Source organism: Physeter macrocephalus, chromosome 16 (genome assembly GCF_002837175.3).
Source record: "Physeter macrocephalus isolate SW-GA chromosome 16, ASM283717v5, whole genome shotgun sequence".
NCBI classification, from domain to species: Eukaryota; Metazoa; Chordata; class Mammalia; order Artiodactyla; family Physeteridae; genus Physeter; species Physeter macrocephalus.
In genome coordinates this window covers 102,519,208-102,543,865 of record NC_041229.1, presented here as the reverse complement: position 1 = coordinate 102,543,865, position 24,658 = coordinate 102,519,208, and the positions used below count along the sequence as shown (strand labels likewise).

Genomic DNA, 24,658 nt, shown 5'->3' with positions numbered 1-24,658 from the left:
GCCCAGACCCACTCACCCCTGGAGCACCCCCCCCCCCCCCCCCCCCGCCGGTCCAGGGCCCCACACACAGGATCAGAGAACAGATCTGCTTGGCAGAGCAGGCCCAAGTGCCGGACGGAGCTGTTACTGACAGCAGGGGAGGACTGGCTGCTTGTCGAGGCTGGAACAGAATGAGTCTTGAGGGGCATTCTGGCCTTACAACTGCAAAGCAGTGGGTAGGGAGTCTGACCCGACCCCCTTTTATAGACAGGGAACCTGAGGCTTGGAACAAGAATGTGACAAAAAACGAATACAGGACCAAATAGAATCATGTACCAGATGGGCGTGGAGTGCCGAGGGCCAGTCCCAGCTCCGCCCCATGAAGAGCCCAGCAGGACACAGTTTTTGCTGTCTGGGGCTCCGTTTTCCCTCTGCTGTACTATGTGGGGACAGAGTCTGAAAGGCCAGGGGATGATGGACTTGTTTGAGAACTCGGCATTCAGAGAGGCTAAAGGTCACACAGGGAGTGAGCTGGGACCCAGAGGCCTCACCAGTTGGCCCTTGACTGCTGATCCTGGGGGACATGGTAGGGTGGAGGCGGGGGATCAGGGTGTCCAAGACGGGCAGAGGAGGAATGGCCCATCTTCCACCCTGGACCCTCTCCCGACCTTTTGCTCCCCAGGAAGTGGAACTTGGTCCTGTCCTGAGCACCTGGCCCTCCTCTGGTCTCTGGCGCCCTCCTGTGGCTGCAGAGGGTGGGAACCCTTCCTGTGGGCCCTTTCCCTGCCCCGCCCCCTTAAGGAGGGCCTAGAACGCTTCAGGTGAGAGCCGGCAGGGCTCAACACACCATTCCGACCCTTGTCCCTCACCCCCTGCCAGGAGACACAGAGGCAATGACAGCATCCTCAGATTTGGGTTTGAATCCTGGCTCCCCTCCCCCCACCTGACTGACTTGGGTGAGACAGCCCATTGCACAGACCTTGGGTGCTGCCACAGCGCAAGTCTCTGAGGAGATCAAATGGGAGACCCTGGGGGAAGCCCCCAGTGTGCTGCTAGGGCTGCTCGGTTCAGCTCCTCAGAACTTCATAGAGCGCCTCCCCCCTCCACGCTGGCAAATTAACCCTGTACGGACTCAAGAAGGTCCCCATCTGAGGGGGGGAGGCAAATCTCCAAAGAGATTTTTTTTAATGGAAGAATTTGTTGTCTGAAGCCACTAAAATGCCCCACCCTTTGGTCCCTCCTCTTGGACAGCCCCACAGCCCCATGGCGTCTGTTCCAGCCCAGCTGAAGACAGCTGGACAGAAGTCAGAAATATCACTGGACAGAGTCAGTCCCTCCCCTCTCCCACCTCCTCCAGCCCAGCCTCGACCTCTTCTTGGCCCTCACGTTCCAGGCGGGCCTCCCAGGCTTAAAAAGCCTGTGGTGACATTACCAGCCCCGCCCCACTCCGGGGTCTAGCTGCGAGGCTTCCTCACCCTCAGCCCCTCAATTCACCTTCGTCCTTCCCAAGCCTCAGTGTGTCCATCTGCCAAATGGGTGTAACCGTCCCTGCCTCACCTACCTGTCTCCCAGGTCGGCTGTAACGGTGCAAACAACATTAAATCAGAAACTAGCCAGTTTTTTGGAGGGGGTGCCGAGAGGCCGGCATCCCGGGGAGGGAGCGGACTACAACTCCCATCCGGCTCCGGGGCCGCGGGAGTCCCCAGCCCCTCTCCCCGCGCTGAGGGAGAGGCTGCCCCTGCTCCAGGGGGCGAAGGAAGCTGCAGTGCCCTGGGCATCCCCCACCTAGGAGAGGGGCCGGCGAGGGCCGTGGTGGGCCTGGGCCTGGGGCCGCGAGAGGATAAGTGCGGCCGTCCGGGCCGCGATGGGACACCCCTCCCCCCTCTCCCCCACCCCGCCCCCTCTCCCCATCCCCACTCCACCCCCTCCCCACCCCACCCCCCCATCCCCCCTACCCCTACCCCTACCCCGCCTTCCTTGCTCCGCCCCGCGCAGGAGTTACTCTTCGGGGCCCGCCCCCCCACTTCCTGGCCGGGAGTTGGACCCGCCCCCGCGCGCCTCCGCCCTCCCACCTTCACCTCCAGTCGCGTCTCCCATTGGCCGGCGCACACCTGCCCGTCCGTCGGGGGGCGGGGCGGAGGGTGGGGCGCGGCGCCCAGGTGAGGGCACGCAGGCGGCTCCGGAGGAAGGTGACAGCGGGGAGGGCGGGAGGGTGGGGGGAGGACGCGCGGACCGACAGACGGACGGACGGACCGACGGGCGGGCATGCGGGTGGCTTGACTCTAGCCCGGGCTCAGGGCTCCGGCCGCAGCCATGGAGCGGCGGTTGCGCGCGCTGGAGCGGCTGGCGCGGGGCGAGGCCGGAGGCGGCCCGGGGCTCGACGGGCTCCTGGATCTGCTGCTGGGGCTGCACCAAGAGCTCAGCAGCGCCCCCCTGCGGCGGGAGCGCAACGTGGCGCAGTTCCTGAGCTGGGGTGAGTGGCCCGGGAGGGACCGTTGTGGGGGGGGGGGCGCGGCGCGAGGGACACCGCGCCAGGAGCCTCTCCCTCCGTGCTCCACGCCCACAGACCCTCCCGCGGGGAGCCGCACTCCCACAGGTTTCCCCCGCTCCCAGACGACCCGCACTGGCCCTGATACGTGCCGCCAGACCCCGGCCCTCTCAGTCACCTGCACACTTTACCCTTATTCAGATTCACACACACACATGTTCCCACTCCCAGAACCTGGCACGTGTGCACCACACACATCTCACTCAGACACACAGAAACTTGGCCCCACGTGTAGACCCCAGACACATGTACACAGTACACGCTCCACGCAGAGTCACCTCGTGACCTGTGAGAACACAGCCTCTCACACAGAGACCCCTGTGCATGTGACCCACTGACACACCTGCTTTCTCTGGCTCCCACATTACACAGACACACTGAGACCCTCGCGTGCAGTGAGGTCTCTTGGAGAGACCCAGGGAACCCTGCCGACCCCCGCACCCACGCTGGATCTGATACACACTTGTCTGCTTCCGCTCAGATCCACACTTGCAGGCGTCCCCCGCCCACCCCCCCCCCCACACACTTCCATTTCCCTGCACACCAGACCACCCAAGACTGGACACAGGAACCAACCTCAGACCCTTTGTGCGCAAGCGGCTGGCCAGGCCTCCTGAGGGCTGCTCCCCGGGGCTGGGGAAGGGGGCTGGATGGAGGTGGGTCTGCACCCCTTCCTGGCGTTGACTCATCTGAGTCACTGGAAGTGGCTGGCCTGGGATGACCCTGAATCCAGTGTGGGCACTGGTGCCACCCCCAGGGCTCCCTGGTCATGCCCGGCCGGGCCATAGGGGAAGGACCTGCGGGCCTGGCTTGGAGGGCGGGGTGAGGCGAGTGTTTGCCCAGTGGGCGACTAGCATTCCTGGCACTCCTGAGATCTGGGCAGGCACGAGGCCCAACCTGGCACGGTTAGGGGCCTGTGAGACATGCCAGTGAGTTGGGCCCGGTGCCAGCCCTTTCCTCTAGGGTGAGGGCAGTCAGAGGACCCCTGCCTCTGCTGCCCACCTGTCTCCCGGTACTCCTGCACCTTATGTGTGCGTGTCTGACTATGTTGTCATCACCCCCTGTGATGCCCGCACACACGTGTGCTCCTCCCTGCCTGCCTCTGGCACCTCTGCCCCGGACCCCGGCGTGGGGGCCTGTCTGTTGACATCTCCCCGGGTAACTCACAGAGCGGTGACTCACCCTGCTCCTGCCCCAGCTTGTCCCTGCGCCTGCCCAGAGCCCCCGTCCCTGCCTGCGGCAAGGCAAGGGGACCGGGCAGCCTGTCCTGGGGGCCTGGATCCTCCTGGCTGTGGGCCCCAGGCTTTGGCCCCTGTCTGGCTGACGGGTGGCCACCCTCACCTCGGGTTCCCCCTTGCAGACCTGCAGCTGCTCTTCCCCAGCTGCACACATGGACCCAGGAAAAAGACAATTAATTTCTGTAACGAGGTTTCCACACCACCCATGCTGGGGGGGTTCTGCCTGATAAACCTGTGGAGCAGCTCTCTGTCCCAACCACAGACCTGCCCAGCTGGCTGGGAGTTTACCTGCTGGCAGGGGGAAACTGAGGCAAGGAGCCAGACTGTAGCTGCCCCCAACCCCTGCTGCGCCCCCTCACCCCCCTTAATTTTCCAGGCCCCAATTTCCTCCCACAGGCCTGGGGCTCCTGCAGGCCTGGAAGGGCCAGGGAGTGGCTGGACATGTCCCTCCTGGGAGTGTCAGGGACTAAGGAGGAGGTTCGTGGCCAGATGCAGGTCCAGAGAGCGAGGCAGGGCTCAAAGTCGTAGGGCCGGTCAGGCCTGGAGGAGACCCTGAGCGCTCACACCCTCAGGTGCCAGCGTCGGGCGCCAGGGAAAGGTGTTTTGGCCCTGTTTTTGAGTCTTGTGAGAACCTGGGCAGACCTCACTGTGCCTCCGGCCTGAGGAGGCCCCGGACGGGGAGCACAGAGCCTGCCGCCCAGAGCCCCGTAGAACCATGCCCTACCTGTCCTCCGGGGCCGCCCCAGGCCTCACTCCAGCCAGGTACCTCTGTGCCTACAGAGGGACCCACAGCTCCTCAGTGGCAGAGAAGCCTCTCTGGGGACAAGGAATGTTGCCGGTCCAGTTTCCCAAGACAGGCCCTGGCCTGGTCCTGATAAAGGGCCAAGAACTGTGAGCTGGGGGTGGGAATGGTATCCCCATCATTCCAGGGTGACCTGGCCAGCCATGGTCAGCCCCCAGGCTGGGGAGAACTACAAATCCCATCAGCCCCTGGGATAGAGGCCACCTGGAATCTGGGGACAGGGGTCCAGGGAACCATGGATTCCGGGGGGCCAGGCAGTCAGCCAAGCCAGGACCCCGCCTTCCACGCCTCCTGATCGTGGCTGAAGGGGCTGCAGCTCCTGTCAACCCCTTGGCCAGAGGCCATCCCTGGGGAGGTCATCCCTGCCCTGGCCTTGTGGGAGCTGCAGGTGAGAGAGAGCCTCCCTGCAGGCTCTCTGAGCCCCACTCTGTGTGCCCTCAGTCAGCCCCTTCATAGCGAAGGTGAAAGAGCTGCAGCTGCAGAGAGATGACTTTGAGATCTTGAAGGTGATCGGCCGAGGGGCCTTCGGGGAGGTGAGCAGAGGGCCCTGGGGTAGGGGTAGGAGGGCGTCTGCACCCAGGCTGGACTCATCGCAGTGCTCCCTGTGGCCTCAGGTCGCTGTGGTGAGGCAGAGGGACAGTGGCCAGGTTTTTGCCATGAAAATGCTGCACAAGTGGGAGATGCTGAAGAGGGCCGAGGTCAGTGTTGCGTCTGGGGGAACTTTGGGTGGCTGCAGGCCTCCGGGACCTGCAGGGGAAGCGGCCGGGCATGGCTGCCGAACAGGAAGAGGACCCACCCCCAGTAGCGCGTATTCCTCTTATCCCTTCCACACAATAAGCCTTTCTTAGAACAAGCAGAGTTGTTCCCATTTTCTTCCTTTTTTTTTTTTTTGGCCACATTGGGTCTTCTTTGCTGCGCGTGGGCTTTCTCTAGTCGCGGCGAACAGGGGCTACTCTTCGTTGTGGTGCGCGGGCTTCTCGTTGCGGTGACCTCTCTTGTTGTGGAGCTCGGGCTCTAGGCGCGTGGGCTTCAGTAGTTGTGGCTCGCGGGCTCCAGAGCGCAGGCTCAGTAGTTGTGGCACATGGGCTTAGTCGCTCTAGGGCATGTGGGATCTTCCCGGACCAGGGCTCGAACCCGCGTGCCCTGCATAGGCAGGTGGATTCTTAGCCACTGCGCCACCAGGGAAGTCCCCCCATTTTCTTTATGATAACACTGAGGCCCTGAGCCATAAAGCACGGGCTCAGGCTCACACAGGTGACCTTGATCCACATTCCTAGACTTACTGAATCTTCCTCCATCCCCTGAGCTGGCAAGGTGGGGTTCCTGGGCTCCGATCCCACCCCCCTCCCTTACCCCCTGTGCCCCAAAACTGTTGCAGACGGCCTGTTTCCGGGAGGAGCGGGACGTTCTGGTGAAGGGGGACAGCCGCTGGGTGACCGCTCTGCATTACGCCTTCCAAGATGAGGAGTACCTGGTGAGGCTGCTCAGCAAAGCTGGAGGGGGGTTACCTGGGGACAAAGGAGAAGGCTTTTAGGGGCCAGAAGCACTGATCCAGGAAGAGAGAGACCCTCCTACTGGGACTAAAAAGCTTCCACTCCCCACCAGCTCAGGCCTAGAGCCTCCTGCCTGAGCTTTGGCTGGGAGCTGGATGCCCCAGAGCTGCTGGGATACACAGCCTTGCCTTCCCAGAGCCCTGTGGGACCCCTGTGAGGCGGGTGGGAGATGGGTCCCTGGGGCAGGTGCCCCCCCCGCCGTCTGATTCTTGCCCCCTGCTCACCACCTTCTAGTACCTGGTGATGGACTACTACGCTGGGGGGGACCTCCTCACTCTGCTGAGCCGCTTTGAGGACCGTCTCCCGCCCGAGCTGGCCCAGTTCTACCTGGCCGAGATGGTGCTGGCCATCCACTCGCTGCATCAGCTGGGCTACGTCCACAGGTGGGGTCCCCAAAGCCCCTGCTGCACTTTCAGTCCCTGTTGACAGCTCTGGGGGCAGCTGAGCACATAAGTGCCAAGCCCTGTGCTGGGTGCTTCGTATGCACAGAACCTTTGAATTCTCACACCCAAAACCTTGTGTGATGGGAGCTGCTATCATTCCATTTTCCAGATGAGGTAGTCAGGGCTTAGCACAGGTAAGCACCTGGCTCACGGTGACTCAGCCAATGGGTGGCCGAGCCGTGGGTGGCACTGGGGGAGTCTGACTCCTGTGTCCCCCACGGTACACTCAGCTGCCTCCAAGGGTCGTCCTTATGGGTCCCTCTCCCCAACTTAACCGCCTTCCTTCTTGGGAGCCAGGAGGCCTGGCCACCATTCTTCCCCCCTCCCACACGTGGGCACACCGCTCACATGTGGATGCAGGAACATGTGCGAGCATACACACGCTCGCACACCCAGGCATGTGCCTAAATGCACATCCACATGCACAGATCAAGCCCCTCACTCTCCCTGTCCTCCCCCAGGGACGTCAAGCCGGACAATATCCTGCTGGACATGAACGGGCACATCCGCTTGGCCGACTTTGGCTCCTGCCTACGGCTTAACAACAGTGGCATGGTAAGGGACCCCGCCCTAGATGGGGACAGAGGAGAACCTGGCTGGGAGAACTCCCAGGGGAACGGGAGGCACCAGGCCTAGTGCAGGTGGCATCAGACTCCCAGGGGAAGGAGGGGCTAGGCCTGGGGCCCAGCTGTGGGCACTGGGCCAGCCAAGCCCTAGGGAGTTGGGGTGCTAGGCCCAGACCCGAGGCCGTGGTGAGGGGCCGAGCCTGAGGCCCTGATCATGGTGTCATCGACACCACCACCCACAGGTGGATTCGTCGGTGGCAGTGGGGACGCCCGACTACATCTCCCCTGAGATCCTGCAGGCCATGGAGGAGGGCAGGGGCCACTATGGCCCACAGTGTGACTGGTGGTCCCTGGGGGTCTGTGCCTACGAGCTGCTCTTTGGGGAGACGCCCTTCTACGCCGAATCCCTGGTGGAAACCTACGGCAAGATCATGAACCATGAGGTCTGGCCACCAGGCCCTGGGGTTCTGGGAAGGCAGCGGGACTCCTGAGTCTGCCAGGTTGGAGATGCCCGGAGGCAAGGGTGGGATTCTGGACACTCACCTGCACCCCTCCCCTGGGCCTGCAGGACCACCTGCAGTTCCCCCCAGATGCGCCCGATGTGCCGGCCAGCGCCCAAGACCTGATCCGCCAGCTGCTGTGCCGCCAGGAGGAGCGTCTGGGCCACGGAGGGCTGGACGACTTCCGGAACCACCCCTTCTTCGAAGGCGTGGACTGGGAGCGGCTGGCGACTAGCACGGCCCCCTACATCCCCGAGCTTCGCGGGCCCATGGACACCTCCAACTTCGACGTGGACGACGACACCCTCAACCATCCAGTGAGTGGAGGGACCCACAGCAGTGGGGAAACTGCCTTGAATCTCAGTGGCTGTGGGACCCTCCCCCGTACCGCGAAGTTTCCCAAAGCAGTTGCTGGGCTGGGGATGAGGCCTTCAGAACCCAGAGATTCATGGGAGTTATGGTTCACCTGGGCTGGTTCACCTGCACTGAGGTGGGTTGTGCCAAGTGAAGGTCCTTTGACCACAAGTGTCATCCTGTTAATCAGAAATCATGTAAGAAAGAAAACTCCCAGCAGCACCTGGGAGGCTGGAACCTCAAAGACTTATGGGAGTCGTAGTCTTTGCGGTGGGGGGGGGGGCGCTGTGTTATCCCTCTAGGTTCCCACCCGAGCAGGAGGAGGTCGGCACTCAGTCCCAGGGAGTCTCCTGAGTCTCGAGCCTCCGCCTGGAGCTGTACCTGTTACAGGTACAGAGCTGTACCTCTCCTTCTCCTCCTTCTGCAGGGGACCCTGCCGCCACCCTCCCACGGGACCTTCTTAGGCCACCACCTGCCATTCGTGGGTTTCACCTATACCTCAGGCAGGTGAGTCTAGTCCTCACACACCTGGGGGGTCGTTGGCTTTGCGGGGGGGGGGGGGGGGGCGCTGTGTTATCCCTCTAGGTTCCCACCCGAGCAGGAGGAGGTCGGCACTCAGTCCCAGGGAGTCTCCTGAGTCTCGAGCCTCCGCCTGGAGCTGTACCTGTTACAGGTACAGAGCTGTACCTCTCCTTCTCCTCCTTCTGCAGGGGACCCTGCCGCCACCCTCCCACGGGACCTTCTTAGGCCACCACCTGCCATTCGTGGGTTTCACCTATACCTCAGGCAGGTGAGTCTAGTCCTCACACACCTGGTGGGAAGCTGGGGTCTGCTGGCCTGGAGAACACCAGGAGCGTAGCCCATCAGGACCCTGGGAAAGTAACCGAATGGCCGACCTGGTATCCACATGAGACAGGTGCTCGGGAAGTGTGCTCTGAGCCCTCAGCCGGACAACCCCCCATGCCCTCAAGGTCCTGGTGGGGCTACGCCTCCTGTGGGTCCTGCCCCAGCATGTGGCCCTCACAGGACCCTCCACGGCTGGCTGGGCGAGTACTGGACTCGGAGCCAGAGGCCTAGTACCGCTCCCCGAGCCTCACTTTCTACCCCTATAAAATGGGCAGGATGCTCTCAGCCCAGTTCCATTTGTGGGGCTGGTCTGAGACTGCAGCGAGGTCCTGAAGGAGTGGGAGTTGCAAAGCGTAAGCAGATGCGGATGCGTCTGACCCTCACTCGTGGAGCGCTCACTATGTGCCGGGCGTGGGGGTCCCCTGGGCCCTTATCACTGAGTCCTCTTGATGGCCCTTGGAAGAGCCCCTAGCATCACCTGCGTTTTCCTGTGTGAGAAAACTGAGATTCTGATATGTTCAAGGTCACACAGCTTGTAAGGGCCAGGGCTGGGGCTTGAACCAGGGCCCGGGGACCCTGGAACCACTGCTCTGGGGCTGCTGCCCACACTAACAGCCTGGGGCCTCCTAAGGGCAGGGTCTGGTCTTGATTGTTTTTCTTCCCAGCACAGAGCCCAGACTTGGGTACAGAGCTGGTGCATAGTGGGTGTCTCTTAGGTGAATGAATGTTTGGATGCAGAAAAATGGAGGAGGCTGGGGGGTGGTTCTCTGCCAACTCTTGTTGCCCTGCTCTCCCCAGTCTGGGCCCTGAGAGCAGTTCTGAGCAGTTGGCTGCCCTGGAGCGGAAGCTCCGCTGTTTGGAGCAGGAGAAGGTGGAGCTGAGCCGGAAGCTCCAAGGTACGGGGGAGCCGGCTGGGCTGGGCAGGGTGGGGCTGCCCCGGGGGCTGCCGCTGCAGGACGAGCTCCTCACCTGTGGGTGCCCCCCGCTGCAGAGGCTCTGCAGACCCCCTCAGACCATCGGGAGCTGGAGCAGCTACGGAAGGAAGTGCAGACTCTGCAGGACAGGCTGTCAGGTACCCCCCAGCACCCCGTCTCTTTCCCCTCTACCCTCACCTTGGGGGCCGAGCTGTTTTCCCAGCACACCTGAGTCCAACCTGGGTTCCAGTCCTGCCCCTGCTCTGTACATGCTGTGTGATCTTAGGGAAGTATCTTAAACTCTCTTGAGTCTGCATGTAGAAAATGGGCCAAGCTGGGGTGAGGGTTCCGTGAGATACTGCACGTAGAGTTCCTGGCTGAGGCTGGGCTCTCAGTATGTGCGGGTCTCAGTGACAATTCCTGGCAGAGACGCTGAGGGACAGCAAGGTGGACGGGCGCCCGGCTGGTAGCCCAGGCCAGGACAGTGACGTGCGGCAGGAGAGAGACCAGCTCCTCCAGGTAGGGCTTGGGGAGGTGGCTGAGTGGCCCGGAGTTCGATGCTAAGGAGGTCCGTGCCCTGACTCCAGGCCTGGCCTTCCCCACCCCCACCTGGACCCCAGGAGCTGGTCGAGGCTCGGGCAGCGCTGCGGGCGCAGGAGCAGGAGCTGTGCAGGGCCCAGGGGTGGCAGGAGGAGCTGCTCCAGAAACTGCAGGAGGCCCAGGAGAGAGAGGTGGCCGTGGCCAGCGAGACCCAGGCCCTGAACTCCCAGCTGGAGGAAGCCTGGGAAGCCCAGAGGGAGGTGAGTGATGGGGGTGGGTGGGGACAGCAACAGGGCCCTGCCCCCAGGACCTCTGGTGTGGCTGGAGGAAGGCTGGGGAGCTCGGTTCGGGGTGCCGGGAACACCCAGTGCCTTTGCACTCCCTCTGTGTCTGGCCGAGGCCTGAGCGAGGGAACAGGTAGGGTGGGCAAGGGTCCAATGCCTCCACTCCCACTGCAGCCGGCAGAGCCTGAGAGTCTGGAGCAAGGCCAAGAGTTGGGGTGGACAGGGACTTCCCTGGCGGTCCAGTGGTTAAGACTCTGTGCTTCCACTGCAGGGGGTGCAGGTTCGATCCCTGGTCGGGGGACTAAGAGCCCACATGCCGCGAGGAGTGGCTAAAAAAAAAAAAAAAAAAAAAAGAGCTGGGGTGGACAAGGTCAGCACTGGCTGCCTCTGCACCCCATCCCAGCTGCAGGCCCAGGTGGCCACCCTGAGCCAGGAGGTGATGCAGCTCCAGAGACGGCAGGAACGAAGCCTGGAGAAGGAGCCTCCCCAGATCAAGGTGGTGGGGCCTTACCCCCTGCCAAGTGGCACTTCTCTCGGCCTGACCCCACTCAGGGTCCTCAGGGCCAGGCCCCAGGGGTAGGGTGGGCCATGGCTTCTTGGGCCCCTGCCCTGACCCCTCTCCATGTCCTGCAGACCATCCACACCGCCTCTGAGACCAATGGCGCAGGACTGCCTGAGAGCAGCGGGCCTCAGGAAGCACAGCGGAGGCAGGAGGTGCAGCTGGAGCAGGCCCGCGGCCACGGGTGAGCGGGGCAGCCGGGGCAGGGGACAGGGCGAGGGCCCGAGCTGGGAGTCACGGAGTCGTCCTCCTCCCCCGCAGGCCGAGTGGGAAGGAGGAGGCTCTGTGCCGGCTGCAGGAGGAGAACCAGCAGCTGAGCCGGGAGCAGCAGCGGGTGAGCAGGGCAGGCAGAGGCCCGGAGAGACGGACCGGTGGCGGGACAGAGGCGGGGGGCCGGCGGGGCGGGTGGGCAGCGCTGCCAGGGCTGCGGGCCAGCCACAGTGGGTGAGCGAGGGTGGACACGGGTGGGCCTCCGGGGTGCTGGGGCCCCTGGGGGCTGAGCCCTCCTTCCCACCTGGCCCCCAGCTGGTGGAGGAGCTGGAGCGGGAGCAGCAGAGCAAGCAGAGACTGGAGGGCGAGCAGCGGGAGACGGAGAGCAACTGGGAGGCCCAGATTGCCGACATCCTCAGCTGGTGGGCGCCCCGGGGCTATGGTCGGGGGCTGGGCCCTGGCAGGGCTGAGGGCGCAGTCCCTGACCCTGAGCCCCCTTCCCAACCAGGGTGAATGATGAGAAGGTGTCAAGAGGCTACCTGCAGGCGCTGGCCACCAAGATGGCCGAGGAGCTGGAGTCCTTGCGGAACGTGGGCACCCAGACTTTCCCTGCCCGGCCGCTGGTGAGCCCCGGGGACACCCAGGGGGAGGGGTGCCAGGAGCCGCACTCCACGGGTAGGGACACTAGCTCACAGAAGATCAGGGACTTACCTAAACTCACACCGGGTCAGGGGCAGAGCTGGGGCTTTGAGCCTGGCCAGGTGGTGTGGTGGGAGAGGGCCTCTGAGGTAGCCAGGCCCTCGGGGCGTCTTCCGTTGATTCCCCCTGGCCACCAGGATCACCAGTGGAAGGCACGGCGGCTGCAGAAGATGGAGGCGTCGGCCAGGCTGGAGCTGCAGTCAGCACTGGAGGCCGAGATACGGGCCAAGCAGGGTCTGCAGGAGCGGCTGACGCAGGTGCAGGAGGCCCAGCTGCGGGCTGAGAGGTGAGACCACGGGCAGGCGCTGCGAGGGGCCCAGAACGCACGCGGAGGCCTGTGGCGAGCTCTTGCCTGGTTCTCCCCAGCCGTCTGCAGGAGGTCGAGAGGCAGAACCAGGGCCTGCAGCAGGAGCTGGCTACCCTCCGGGAGGAGCTGCGGGCCCATGGGCCGGGTGGTGAGTGGCCGTCTGCGTGCCTTGTCCTAGAGCAAGTCCTCTGCTCCAGGTCACCAAGGGAGTCCCACGACAGCCTGGCTGGGCTGTGGAGACAAGAGTTTGTTCCAGACTCTGCTGCCTAACCCACTTATCTGTTAGCTAGCGCTTACTGAGCACCTGCTGTATGCCAGCCCCCCAACCCTTCCCGGCCTGTGGTCATTTCCCCATTTTACTGAGGTGGAAACTGAGGTCCCCGCCCTGGCCCCTGGTTTCCTCAGTGACAAGTGTTAGGGTGGAGTCCCTGGTCCCAGTGACCCGTGCCCTCTGTTTGCAGACACCAAGCCCTCAAACTCCCTGATTCCCTTCCTGTCCTTCCGGAGCTCAGAGGTAAGAACGGGTGCGGGTTGGCTGGGGCAGAGTCCCAGGGGAGGACACAGGGACCTTGACTCTGCCCCCATCGCATTCCCCAGAAGGATGCCACCAAGGACCCTGGCGTCTCAGGAGAGGCCCTGAAGCCTGGGCTGGAGCCCGAGCTGAGGCCAGAGGGCCGCCGCAGCCTGCGCCTGGGGGTGAGGACCGACAGGAGTCCCGCAGTTGGTGGCGGCGGGGGGGGGGCGGGGGGGGGGGCTGGGCTCCACCCTCTGCCTGCGCACGGCTCACCTGTTTGCTTGCCCTCCCCTGCAGGCTGTGTTCCCCAGAGCGCCTGCTGCTACCACACCCCCTGCAGAAGGTCCTCCTGCAAAGGTCAGTGCCCGGCGGGGTGGAGCCGGGGCACCAAGCCATTCTGCCAGGTTTCCAAGGACCCGCTTGGGTTCCCCCCACGTGCGTCCTGGCTGGCAGACCGCACTGGGGCTGGCGGTGGCGGCAATGAGTTTTGAGTACGACCACAGGCTCGCTGGGGCTCAGAGTTCACACCGCCACCTGGCTCATTCCCTGGTCTCGCGCGAACCTCAGGGTGGCCGGGGTGGTGGCGGGGGCGCGGGGCAGTGCGAGGCCCTCGGAGCCGCGATCAGGCATGGGTAATGGGCGTGTCCCCCTCCCCAGCCTGGCACACACCCGCTGCGCCCCCGGAGCTTCCCATCCCCCACCAAGTGTCTCCGCTGCACCTCGCTGATGCTGGGCCTGAGCCGCCAGGGCCTGGGCTGTGACGGTGAGACCCTCACCCACTTCACCCCCCTGCACACCAGCCTCCCACCCGAGCCTGCCACACCCAGGCAGTTTCAGCCCAGGCCACTGGCGCCTCCCGGTCAGCATTTCCCACTGCTCCGTTTTCTTTTTCTTTTCTCGCTTTATGGGGAATCGGTGCCAGCTCAGGGGTCACCATGGCCTAAGGGGAGCTGGGGCTGGCAGTGCCCAGGGTCCCGGGTCCGGGCTGTCCACACCCCACCTCACACCACCCGTCGGCTCCCGCTTTCCCCACAGCTTGCGGCTACTTCTGTCACTCGACTTGTGCCCCACAGGCCCCACCCTGCCCCGTGCCCCCTGACCTCCTCCACACGGCCCTGGGAGTGCACCCTGAAACGGGCACGGGCACCGCCTACGAGGGCTTCTTGTCGGTGAGCCAGCACTGGGGGAGGGGGAAGACAGGCGTCAGTGGCTGGGCCCTGGCAGGCCCTCCCACGCCTGCTCTCACCCCAGGTGCCACGGCCCTCGGGTGTCCGGCGGGGCTGGCAGCGAGTGTTTGCTGCCCTCAGTGACTCGCGCCTGCTGCTGTTTGATGCCCCAGACCCGAGGCTCAGCCCGGCCAGCGGGGCCCTCCTGCAGGCACTGGATCTGAGGTGGGTGCCAGGCGGTAGTTTGGGGCAGGGGATGCGTGGTTCAAGGGGGCAGCCGGGGCCGTGTGACCTCTGACCTGCTCCATGAACCTCCCAGGGACCCCCAGTTCTCGGCCACCCCTGTCCTGGCCTCGGATGTTATCCACGCCCAATCCAGGGACCTGCCCCGCATCTTTAGGGTGAGTTCGGGGCGGGGGTGATGGACCAGACCTCTGTCTGCCTCTGTGTTGTCCCCACTCCAGCCACTTTTTTCCATCTCCATGGTTGCCCCCTTCCTCCCGCCCCGCTCGCCTCCACATGGACGGCTACAGTGGCTTCCGCTCTGGTCCGTGTAGCTACACTTCATCCTGCAGTGCAGTTTTCCATATATGAAGCTGGTTGTGTCCTGCCGCGTTTAGGACCCTCCTGCGGCTCCCCGTCGCCCTCAGCGTGCTCCTAACCGTAGCCTTGAGGCCCCACATCTCTGACCCTCCCAGCTCCCTGCCCCTCCCCCACCTCAAGCACTCCGGGTTACCCCGCTCATCCCCCAGGCTCCGGCAGAAATGTCTCTTCCTCTGGGAAGTCGTCTTTCACCGCTTAGCCTGGGTGAGGGGGCCCCACCCTGTGGTCCCACGATGCCCCATCCTTCCCCTCCGATGGCACTGGTCCCGGGGCTCTGGAGTCGTCCCCATGCTTGTCTGACCACCCCACCTGGCTTATCACCTGCTGCAAGACAGCACCTAGCACTGCCCTGGGCGAGCCGACGCCGGTGCTAATAAGCATCAGCCGATGGAGAGAGGGACGGGAGGAAGGACGGCTGGCTCTTGGCCCTCTCCCCCCCAGCCTGGGTCCCTGCCCGCAGGTGACAGCCTCCCAGCTGACGGTGCCGCCTGCCACGTGCACCGTGCTGCTGTTGGCGGAGAGCGAGGGCGAGCGCGAGCGCTGGCTGCAGGTGCTGGGCGAGCTGCAGCAGCTGCTGCTGGACGCGCGGCCCCGGCCCAGGCCGGTGTACACGCTCAAGGAGGCCTACGACAACGGGCTGCCGCTGCTGCCCCACGCGCTCTGCGCCGCCATCATCGGTGAGCCTCACGCAGAGGGGGCGCCGCCCAGGCAGGCTCGGGGGAGGAGTCCCGGCCTGCCACGGTCACTTGGGCCGCTGTCACTGCCCAGTCCCTGCAGCCCTGAGCTGTGGACTCTCCTGCACATGTGTCCTCCTTGCCACTCCTCTGGGCACGGCTGTGTGGTGAGGGACCTGGGCTGAGGGTTGGGAGCCTGGCTTCTGCCACTCCATTTCTCTGCATCCTCCTTTCTGCTTTTTCTAAAAGAATCTCAAGTGAGCGAAAAGAGCAGAGGCTTTAGGAAGAGATAAAGGAGGCTTCCACTCCTGACTTACCAGTAGCCAGGTGACCATGGGGGAGCCTCACACTGTCTCCTATGGGGCTGCTGTGTTCAGCCAGGAGCCTGGTGCACCGTGGGGCCTCCGTATCGGACAGCTGGGGAACAGGAGAGGAGGCTCCCTGGCCTCCCCCAGCAGCCAGGCCCGGCGGGCTGGGACCTCTCCCTGCAGTCCCTCAGGATGGGAGCTACAGGAGCCACTGCCCGCATCCTCCAGGTCCCCTGTGTCAGTCTGGAGCCGGGGGACAAGGGCATTTATCGAGCAGGGATTGCTGTGAGCTTAACACTCACCCTGCACTGCTTCATCTCTTCACAGCCTCACAGCAGCTGTGTGAGAAAGGTTACCACTATTATCCCCGTTTTACATAAGGGGAAACCAGGGCTCCAAGAGGTGATGTGACTTACCCCAAATCCCACAGCTCAAATCCCACAGGCCTCTCACCCTGACTCCTGTCCCCGTGGCCCTTCCCTATTAGAGCCAGTGCAGAGTCTGGGACAGAAGGGTCCAGCGATGCAGGGACAGTGTTCTTAGGAGAAACCGAAGCTTAGCAAGGGCAGGCAGACTGCCCAGTCTCCTGCCTCTGGCTGGGCCTTTGGACCCCTGACCCTCTCCCTCCCTCCCTCCCTCCCTCCCTCCCTCCCTCCCTCCCTCCACCAGACCAGAAACGGCTTGCTCTGGGCACTGAGGAGGGGCTGTTTGTGATCCACCTGCACGGCAACGGTACCTACACACACACACACACACCACACACACACACACACACACACACACACACACACACACACACACACACACACACCCTGACCCTCTCCCTCCCTCCCTCCCTCCCTCCCTCCCTCCCTCCCTCCACCAGACCAGAAACGGCTTGCTCTGGGCACTGAGGAGGGGCTGTTTGTGATCCACCTGCACGGCAACGGTACCTACCAGGCTGGGCCAGGGCGGGCGTGGGTGCACGTCAGCCCCAGGGGACAGAGGAGGCTGGGCACCGGGCGGCTCCAAACCGACCCGCTCCTCACCGACCTGCCGCTGACACTCTCCCTCGCCAACCCCACAGACATCTTCCAGGTGGGTGAGTGCCGGCGGGTGCAGCGGCTGGCCGTGAGCCCCACCGCGGGCCTTCTGGTCGTGCTGTGCGGCCGCGGCCCCAGCGTGCGCCTCTTTGCCCTGGCCGAGCTGGAGAACGTGGAGGCATCGGGTGCCAAGATCCCCGAGTCTCGAGGCTGCCAGGCCCTGGCAGCCGGGCGCATCCTGCAGGCCCGCACCCCCGTGCTCTGTGTCGCAGTCAAGCGCCAGGTGCTCTGCTACCAACTGGGTCCAGGCCCGGGGCCCTGGCAGCGCCGCATCCGTGAGCTGCAGGCACCAGCACCTGTGCAGAGCCTGGGGCTGCTGGGTGACCGGCTGTGCGTGGGCGCGGCTGGCGCCTTCACCCTCTACCCGCTGCTCAACGAGGCTGCACCCTTAGCGCTGGGAGCCGGTCTGGTGCCTGAGGAGCTGCCCCCATCCCGCGGGGGCCTGGGTGAGGCCCTGGGCGCCGTGGAGCTCAGTCTCAGTGAGTTCCTGCTGCTCTTCACCACCGCCGGGGTCTATGTGGACAGCGCCGGCCGCAAGTCTCGCATCCAAGAGCTGCTGTGGCCAGCAGTGCCCACGGGTTGGGGTGAGGCCTTTGGAGGGCCAGGCTGGGTGGGGCCTGACACCTGCGGTGTAGCCCACACGGAGGAAGACAGGGCCCTGCCCAAACTCCTGAGCTTGGATTTGGAGGCCAGCGTGTGTCCTCCTGCCCGACCACACCCTCGGTGGCTTGCACGGGATCCTCCTCCCATGCCTTCGCTCATGCTCTTCCCCTGCCTGAAGTACTCTCCTTTTCGTACCTGGCAAACTCTTAACCGAGTCCAGCCCCAGTGGCAGCTCAGGGCCTAGAGCTGGTAGGCCCTCCAGAAATGAGCCCCATGATTGCTGTCATTATCGTTACAGCTCTCACGCTCCCTCCCTCCCCCCACAATCGGTCCTTTGCTCCTTTTTGCTGCCCCACCTCTGTTCAGACCTCTGCCCTGGCTCTCTGCACCTTCTGTGTGTGGGGGGCCTGCAATTCTTCATCACACCCAGCACCCAGCCCAGCCAGGCGCACCCCAGAGGCTATGAATGTTTGGAGGAATGAATGAATGAATGGACAGGGCAGCGGGGGAGTCTCAAATGTCCACAGGTAGCTGGTGTGATGGGCTACAGCCTGGAAGAGAGGGACAGCGCTCCCTTCATGAACAGTCGCCCGTCTGGGGGTGAGGCCTGTGGGTTGGGTCCAGACTGCTGGGGGCCAGTTCCCAGCTCTCACCCACCACGGAGTGAGACTTAGCTCTGGGGTTTCCATTCCCTCATCTTAAGTTAGGGGCAATCATACTACCTGCCCGGAGTTGTTTGAGACTTAAAAGAGGAAAAATATGCAACATGGTTAGAACCAGGCCTGACATAGCTTAGAGTGAGTGCCCCCTCATTGTTATCTCTTAACTTGCTATGGAGGATGGGTGGGGCAACCGGGAGAAGGAGGACCTTTGGTGGGGCGTGGAAGTTACGGTGCTGTGACGGTACACAGGGTGTTCCCTGGGATAGGGAGGGGAAAACAAGCTCAGAGAGGTGCCTCACTCGCCTGGGGCTGCACAGCACAGTTTCCCACTCTACAGGTTACGCAGCCCCCTACCTGACAGTGTTTAGCGAGAACGCCATCGATGTGTTTGATGTGAGGAGAGCAGAATGGGTCCAGACGGTGCCGCTCAGGAAGGTGAGGGCCTGCTCAGATCCCTGGGGCTGGACGGGGGTGCGGTCGGCTAGTATGGCGTGACCTCTGTGCCTGCTGCCTCAGGTGCGACCCCTGAACCCAGAGGGCTCCCTGTTCCTCTTTGGCACCGAGAAGGTCCGCCTGACCTACCTCAGGAACCCGCTGGCAGGTGAGGGAGAGTGGGGGTGGTTGGAAGGGGTGTGACCCTGAGTACCAGTTGACTGGCGCCGTGGGATCTTGTGAGCACCGCCCATCTTTCTGCTTCTCCTGCAGATAAGGACGAGTTCGACATCCCCAACCTCACCGACAACAGCCGGCGCCAGCTGTTCCGCACCAAGAGCAAGCGCCGCTTCTTCTTCCGCGTGTCGGAGGAGCAGCTGCAGCAGCAGCGCAGGTGCGCATGCGTGGTGCGGTGGCTGGGCGGGACCTCCTACTCGTGGGGGCGGGACGAAGCACGAGCCTCGCGGTCCCGGAGAGGGCGGGGAGGTGTCACCTTCGCCGCCTTCCTCCCTTCACCCCTTTCCCCCTGTAGGGAGATGCTGAAGGACCCTTTTGTGCGCTCCAAGCTCATCTCGACGCCCACCAACTTCAACCACCTGGTGCACGTGGGCCCTGCAGACGGAAGGCCCAGCGCCAGGGACCTGCCCCCGGTGAGTGTGAGTCCTCTGGAGCCAATCCCAAGCCTCCCTGGTGAGGCTGAGCCAACCACCGGCCTCTGCTTACTTGGGACCCGGGACCTCAGGGCGTCCAGGCAGTATGCAGTTCATTTGACCTGGTTCCAGCCTTCCACATTGTCCCCATCAGGCTCCGGAAGAGAGGGGCCGAGGTGCCCGCAGCTCTGGCCCGCAGCGGCCCCACAGCTTCTCCGAGGCCTCGCGGCGCCCAACTTCCATGGACAGTGACGGCCTCGCTGGAGACGCGGACCACAGTAAGGACAGCCTCACAGCCTCCACTACCTCTGCGTCCCTCCCCCATGTTTCCACCCCCTTTGGACCCTTCAAACCTGTCCCTGGATTTTTGTCCCCTTGCTCATCCTGCTGCTGGAGCAGTGAAGAGGAAGCCTTGGACGTCTCTGTCCAGCGAGTCGGTGTCCTGCCCCCAGGGATCTCTGAGCCCCGTGGCCTCCCTGATACAGGTGAGCCAGTGGGGGCTTTCCCTTTCCCCATTCAAAGGCGGGCATTTCTGTTTCGTGCTGGGCCCTGCGCTGGGACCTGAGGCCAGAGAACAAGCTGAGCCCATCCCTGTCTTGGATGCTAAGAGATGCTGACTCTCCCCTGTCTTGCCCCTTAGTGGGTCCCAGCAGGGGCCTGGAGGCAGGTCAGCCTAGGTCTGACTGTCTTGGCTCTGACTGTCCCAGCAGTGTGGCCCCGGGCGAGGTGCCCAGCCTCCCTGAGCTTGTCTCGCCTGTAAAATGAGGTTATTGTTATGAGACCTGTAGGAGGTACCTGGCACAAGGGGAGAGCACCACAGCAGGGGAGCTCTTGGATTTTTTTTTTTTTTTTGGCCACGCCACATGGCTTGTGGGATCTTAGTTCCCTGACCAGAGATTGAACCCAGGCCCTCAGCAGTGAGAGTGCAGAGTCCTAGCCGCTGGACTGCCTGGGATTTCCCGCTCTAGAAACTCCTGTGGGCGAGAGGTCAGAGGAGGGAGCAGTCCACTCTGGCTGGGGACCAGGAAGATCTAAGGATTTGGGAAGGCTCCCCCTCCCCCTCCAGCCACATCTCCAGCTGCCGCCCCCACTGCAGCCACACCAAGCCACTCAGAGCCCTGGGACCACCATGTTCTTTCACACCTGCAGGCCCTTACCCCTGCTGTCTCCCCTGCTTCTCTTGAAATGCCCTTTCCTGTCGTCCACCTGATTAAGGCCCAGGCCATCTTCAAGGCTCTGCACCACTGTCACCTTCTCCAGAGACCACTGGGCTGCCTGGTCACATGGTCACTGCCGCACTCCTCCCTCCACCTCCTAACTGTTGATCCTGCTGTGCTGTGATTTTCGTCTGGGTTTCTTGATTGTGGGGGTCAAGTTTGTCTTCTGCCTGGAGTAAAGCCTATTTGTTGATTGAATGTAGAATGGAGTGAATGAACAAAGGGGCTTTGGTTTGGGCTCCAGAGTTCAGTAGGATTTCCTCAGGCTCTTCTCACGTACCCCTACCCCACCTCACATCTGACCTCCTCCGATGGCCCCGCTGCAGCAAGGGATGTGTCCTGGGGAAGCCTCTGGGAGGCACTGACCTGGTGAGGGAAGAGTCCTGCTTCCTCTTTCTTTTTTTAAAAAAAAATTTACTTATTTATTTATTTTTGGCTGCATTGGGTGTTCGTTGCTGCGTGCGGGCTTTCTCTAGTTGCAGAGAGCGGGGGCTACTCTTCATTGTGGTGCGCGGGCTTCTCACTGCGGTGGCTTCTCTTGTTGCGGAGCATGGGCTCTAGGCGCGTGGGCTTCAGTAGTTGTGGCTCGCGGGCTCAGTAGTTGTGGTGCATGGGCTTAGTTGCTCCGCGGCATGTAGGATCTTCCCGGACCAGGGCTCGAACCCGTGCGTGTCCCCTGCATTGGCAGGCAGAGTCGTAACCACTGTGCCACCAGGGAAGTCCCCTGCCTTCCTCTTTCTACCCTGACTTCCTTCTGTTTCCACTCCAGGTCTCAGAACGGCCCCGGAGCCTCCCCCCGGCCCCTGAATCTGAGAGCTCCCCTTGACACCCTCTGGCGGGGCCCAACCCCCAATCCCAGGACCGAGAGATGCGAGGGAGCAAAGAGCTTGAGGAAAGCCATATTCCGGCTGGGCCGGAACGTGTGGAAATTCGGACTCAGGGCGGGCCTGGGCTGGGCAGCCGTGGCCTGGGTTGCTAGGACAGGGCCGGGGGGGATCTGCCTTCCCGCTCTCATCCCGCCCTTCGCTCAGCTCCCAGCCCCAGCCTGTGCTAGCCATGGGGAATAGGATGGCCCCCTTCTGCCCCGGGGGCCCCTCTGCGCCAGTGTCCAGGGGTGATTTCGCCAAAGCTCTCACTTCCAGGGCCAAGCCCCCAGGAGTCCTGTGGGCAAGAGTCCAGAAGAGAGACAGAGAGGGGCCGGGTTCCTGGGAGCAGTCTGGGGTCTTGGCTGTGGACTGTCTAACCCCCAAGGAGGTTGAGTTGGGGCGTATCCCAGTCTCTGCTCAGGGTCAGGGCAGGAAAGACAGGCTGTAATCCAGAGGAAGAGGTAGCGAGAAGGAGGGAGGGGATGTCGGTGAAGGAGGCGAGAGAGGCAAGAGAGAGGAAAGGAAGTGCAAGAGGAGGGGATAGTGATTGGAAGGAGGCGAAAGCCATCCAGAGGAGAAGGAGAGCAGGATAAAGGAGGAGCGATGGAGAAGAGAGAGGCCAGAGGAGAGGGGTGGAGGGAGAGGGAGCTGGGAGAGCACACGCACAGGCGCCTTCTGTCTGGGTGAGTCGGTGGGGGTGGGAAGATGGAGGGGCTCCGCGAGCCAACTGACATTGGCATCTAATCTGTCCAGGAGGAAGATAACTCCGAGCCAGGGATGGGATGGGGGGGTATTTATAAGGGCTACTTGGTGGGAGATGGGCACCCTACGGGTTTCCAGGCACACTCTGGCCCTTCGCAGAAAGGCGGGGGGTCCTTTTTCTCAAAGCTTCAACCGCCTGTGTATTAGGGGATCCTAGGGGCATTTTATTATTGAACACAGTCATTATTATTGTTATTATATTACTATTTTTATTAAACCTCCCCCTACTGATGAGTAGGGAGCAAAATAAGTATTTATCTCCTCAAATGCCATATTCCCGGGAGGGATAGACCCTGACACTCTGTGAGGCAGTAAGAAACCAATAAAGACAACTTTGTAAGCTGCTGGCCTCCCCGCCTGGATCTGTCTTCCTGGGGTTTAGAAAATGGAGGGAGGAGTGGGGGCATCAGAGACAGCTAAAGACAAGGTTGTCTTCCTGTATTTTCACAAATCGGATGATGTTCACATGGGGGTAAGTGAGGAGAGTTTAAAAGTGAAGGGACGGGGCTTCCCTGGTGGCACCGTGGTTAAGAATCCGCCTGCCAACGCAGGGGACACGGGTTCAAGCCCTGGTCCGGGAAGATACCACATGCCGCGGAGCAACTAAGCCCCTGCGCCGTAACTACTGAGCCTCAAATGCCATATTCCCGGGAGGGATAGACCCTGACACTCTGTGAGGCAGTAAGAAACCAATAAAGACAACTTTGTAAGCTGCTGGCCTCCCCGCCTGGATCTGTCTTCCTGGGGTTTAGAAAATGGAGGGAGGAGTGGGGGCATCAGAGACAGCTAAAGACAAGGTTGTCTTCCTGTATTTTCACAAATCGGATGATGTTCACATGGGGGTAAGTGAGGAGAGTTTAAAAGTGAAGGGACGGGGCTTCCCTGGTGGCACCGTGGTTAAGAATCCGCCTGCCAACGCAGGGGACACGGGTTCAAGCCCTGGTCCGGGAAGATACCACATGCCGCGGAGCAACTAAGCCCCTGCGCCGTAACTACTGAGCCTGCGCTCTAGAGCCCGCGAGCCACAACTACTGAAGCCCGCACGCCTGGAGCCCGTGCTCCACAACAGGAGAAGCCACCGCAACGAGAAGCCCGCGCACTGCGACGAAGAGTAGCCCCCGCTCGCCGCAGCTAGAGGAAGCCCGTGTGCAGCAACGAAGACCCAACTCAGCCAAAAAATTAGTTAATTAATTTGTTTCAGAAAAGCGAAGGGATGGTTTACGAACGTGTGGGTAGCATCAGGGGAACCCACCAAGGAGTGGCGGCGCCCTGAGCCCCGACAGCAGCGAGGAGCTGTTATCACCCCCAGGTCAGCCGGGCAGGAAAAGGCAGGTGCTACCCTGCGGGAGCTATGGCTCTCAGTAGAAGCACTTGGCCGTGGCCAAGCAGGAAGGCAGCCCAGGAAATTAATTCCTCCACCTCTACTCCCTCCCTCCCATCTCCTGCTTCCTTTTGTCCAAACCCAAGCAGCAGCCAGAGGCCCCTAGAGCTGAGTTTCTGCAGGTCTAGAGGGCAGCCTCTGGGGTCCAGAGCAGGGTGGAGACGGGAGGAAGTGGATCTGAAGAGCACATCCTGCTGCCCCACCCAGGTGAGACTGCTGAGAGGAGTAGGGGGAGGGGAGGTCTGGGAGGGGCTCACTTGTTCTAATCTGGGGTGTCCATGACTGGGCAGGACCCAGGCCTTGAGGCTGGGCTGGGTGAGGCAGGAGGATAAGGGCTTCGTGCTGGGCTCAGGGCAGGCTGTGCCCTAAGGCTCGTGGAGGGCCCTAAAGGTAGGGAAAGGGGCCTGGTTAGAGATAGGGATTGGAGGGTGCCCGTGAAATTCCAGGGCCTGGTTAGGAGTGCAGCCTTGATTCCAGTCTAGTTCTGCTGTCATGGGCAAGTTACCTGACCTCTCTAAGCCTCAGTTTCCCCATCTGTAAGTGGGGATCATAAAATCCATCTCATGGGAGGTTCTGGTGAGACTTCGGCGAGACAACGAGTGTAAAATACCTTCAGCTCACTCAGGAAATGTTTGCCTATGGAGATGCAGAAGCCCAAAGAGAGGGCCCAGGGCAGGGACACAGGCCTCTTGCAAGCTAGGGCCTCCAGCCATCCTCACCAAATTGGAGAAATGGCTGCTTCCCTGGCACCCCTCAATAATTTAGCCAAAAGATTTTCACAGTTTTACATTAAAATTTTTTTTTTTCTCCCGAAGTTTTATGTTGACAAATTTCAAACCTACAGAAAGATTGAAAGAATATGAACGCCCTGGGACTTCCCTAGTGGTCCAGTGGTTAAGACTCTGCGCTCCCAATGTAGGGGGCCCGGGTTCAATCCCTGGTCAGGGAACTAGATCCCACATGCCGCAACTAAGAGCCTGCGTGCCGCAACTAAAAGACCCCGCGTGCCACAACTAAGACCTGGCACAGCCAAATAAATAAATATTAAAAAAAAAAAAAGAATATGAACTCCCTACACACTTCACTTAGATTCCCCATTGTTAAAATTTTGCTGCTTTTGCTTTACTTCTTTACCCATATAAACGTGTATACATAGCATGTATTTTGCTAACATTTGAAACTAAGTTGCAGACAACCTGAACTTTGCACCTAAATACTTTGCAGGCGACTCTTAAGAATAAGGAACTAGGGAGGGAGGGAGACGCAAGAGGGAAGAGATATCGGAACATATGTATATGTATAACTGATTCACTTTGTTATAAAGCAGAAACTAACACACCATTGTAAAGCAATTATACCTGGGACTTCCCTAGTGGTCCAGTGGTTAAGACTCTGC

At 62.0% G+C, this 24,658-nt stretch overlaps 1 protein-coding gene across 8 annotated transcripts; it reads left to right on the top strand.

Annotated features, from left to right (window-relative positions):
* The first annotated feature begins 2,233 nt into the window (after positions 1-2,233).
* On the top strand, positions 2,234-21,208 carry CDC42BPG (CDC42 binding protein kinase gamma). Of its 8 annotated transcripts, none has more exons than XR_008619609.1 (37): positions 2,234-2,452; positions 5,009-5,100; positions 5,182-5,265; positions 5,946-6,041; positions 6,355-6,503; positions 7,025-7,118; positions 7,372-7,572; positions 7,698-7,946; positions 8,411-8,490; positions 9,628-9,725; positions 9,821-9,901; positions 10,171-10,262; positions 10,364-10,543; positions 10,971-11,063; positions 11,201-11,310; positions 11,388-11,460; positions 11,652-11,758; positions 11,845-12,321; positions 12,402-12,490; positions 12,804-12,856; positions 12,940-13,038; positions 13,154-13,213; positions 13,514-13,619; positions 13,892-14,025; positions 14,108-14,247; positions 14,342-14,423; positions 15,086-15,302; positions 16,277-16,339; positions 16,674-17,273; positions 18,292-18,389; positions 18,471-18,555; positions 18,660-18,780; positions 18,919-19,036; positions 19,191-19,314; positions 19,436-19,521; positions 20,252-20,622; positions 21,023-21,067. XR_008619609.1 is itself a non-coding variant. In XM_024133237.3 (37 exons), exons 1-37 carry the CDS (start codon positions 2,293-2,295, stop codon positions 21,077-21,079), a joined length of 4,635 nt encoding a protein of 1,544 aa, XP_023989005.1. In that variant the 5' UTR covers positions 2,234-2,292; the 3' UTR covers positions 21,080-21,208. The 8 variants fall into 8 exon arrangements, 4 of the variants coding, with proteins under 4 accessions (XP_023989005.1, XP_054947587.1, XP_054947586.1 ...); XR_008619608.1 differs by having other exon boundaries at positions 19,427-19,521; XR_008619607.1 differs by having other exon boundaries at positions 19,427-19,521; positions 20,186-20,622.
* Positions 21,209-24,658: the final 3,450 nt, after the last annotated feature.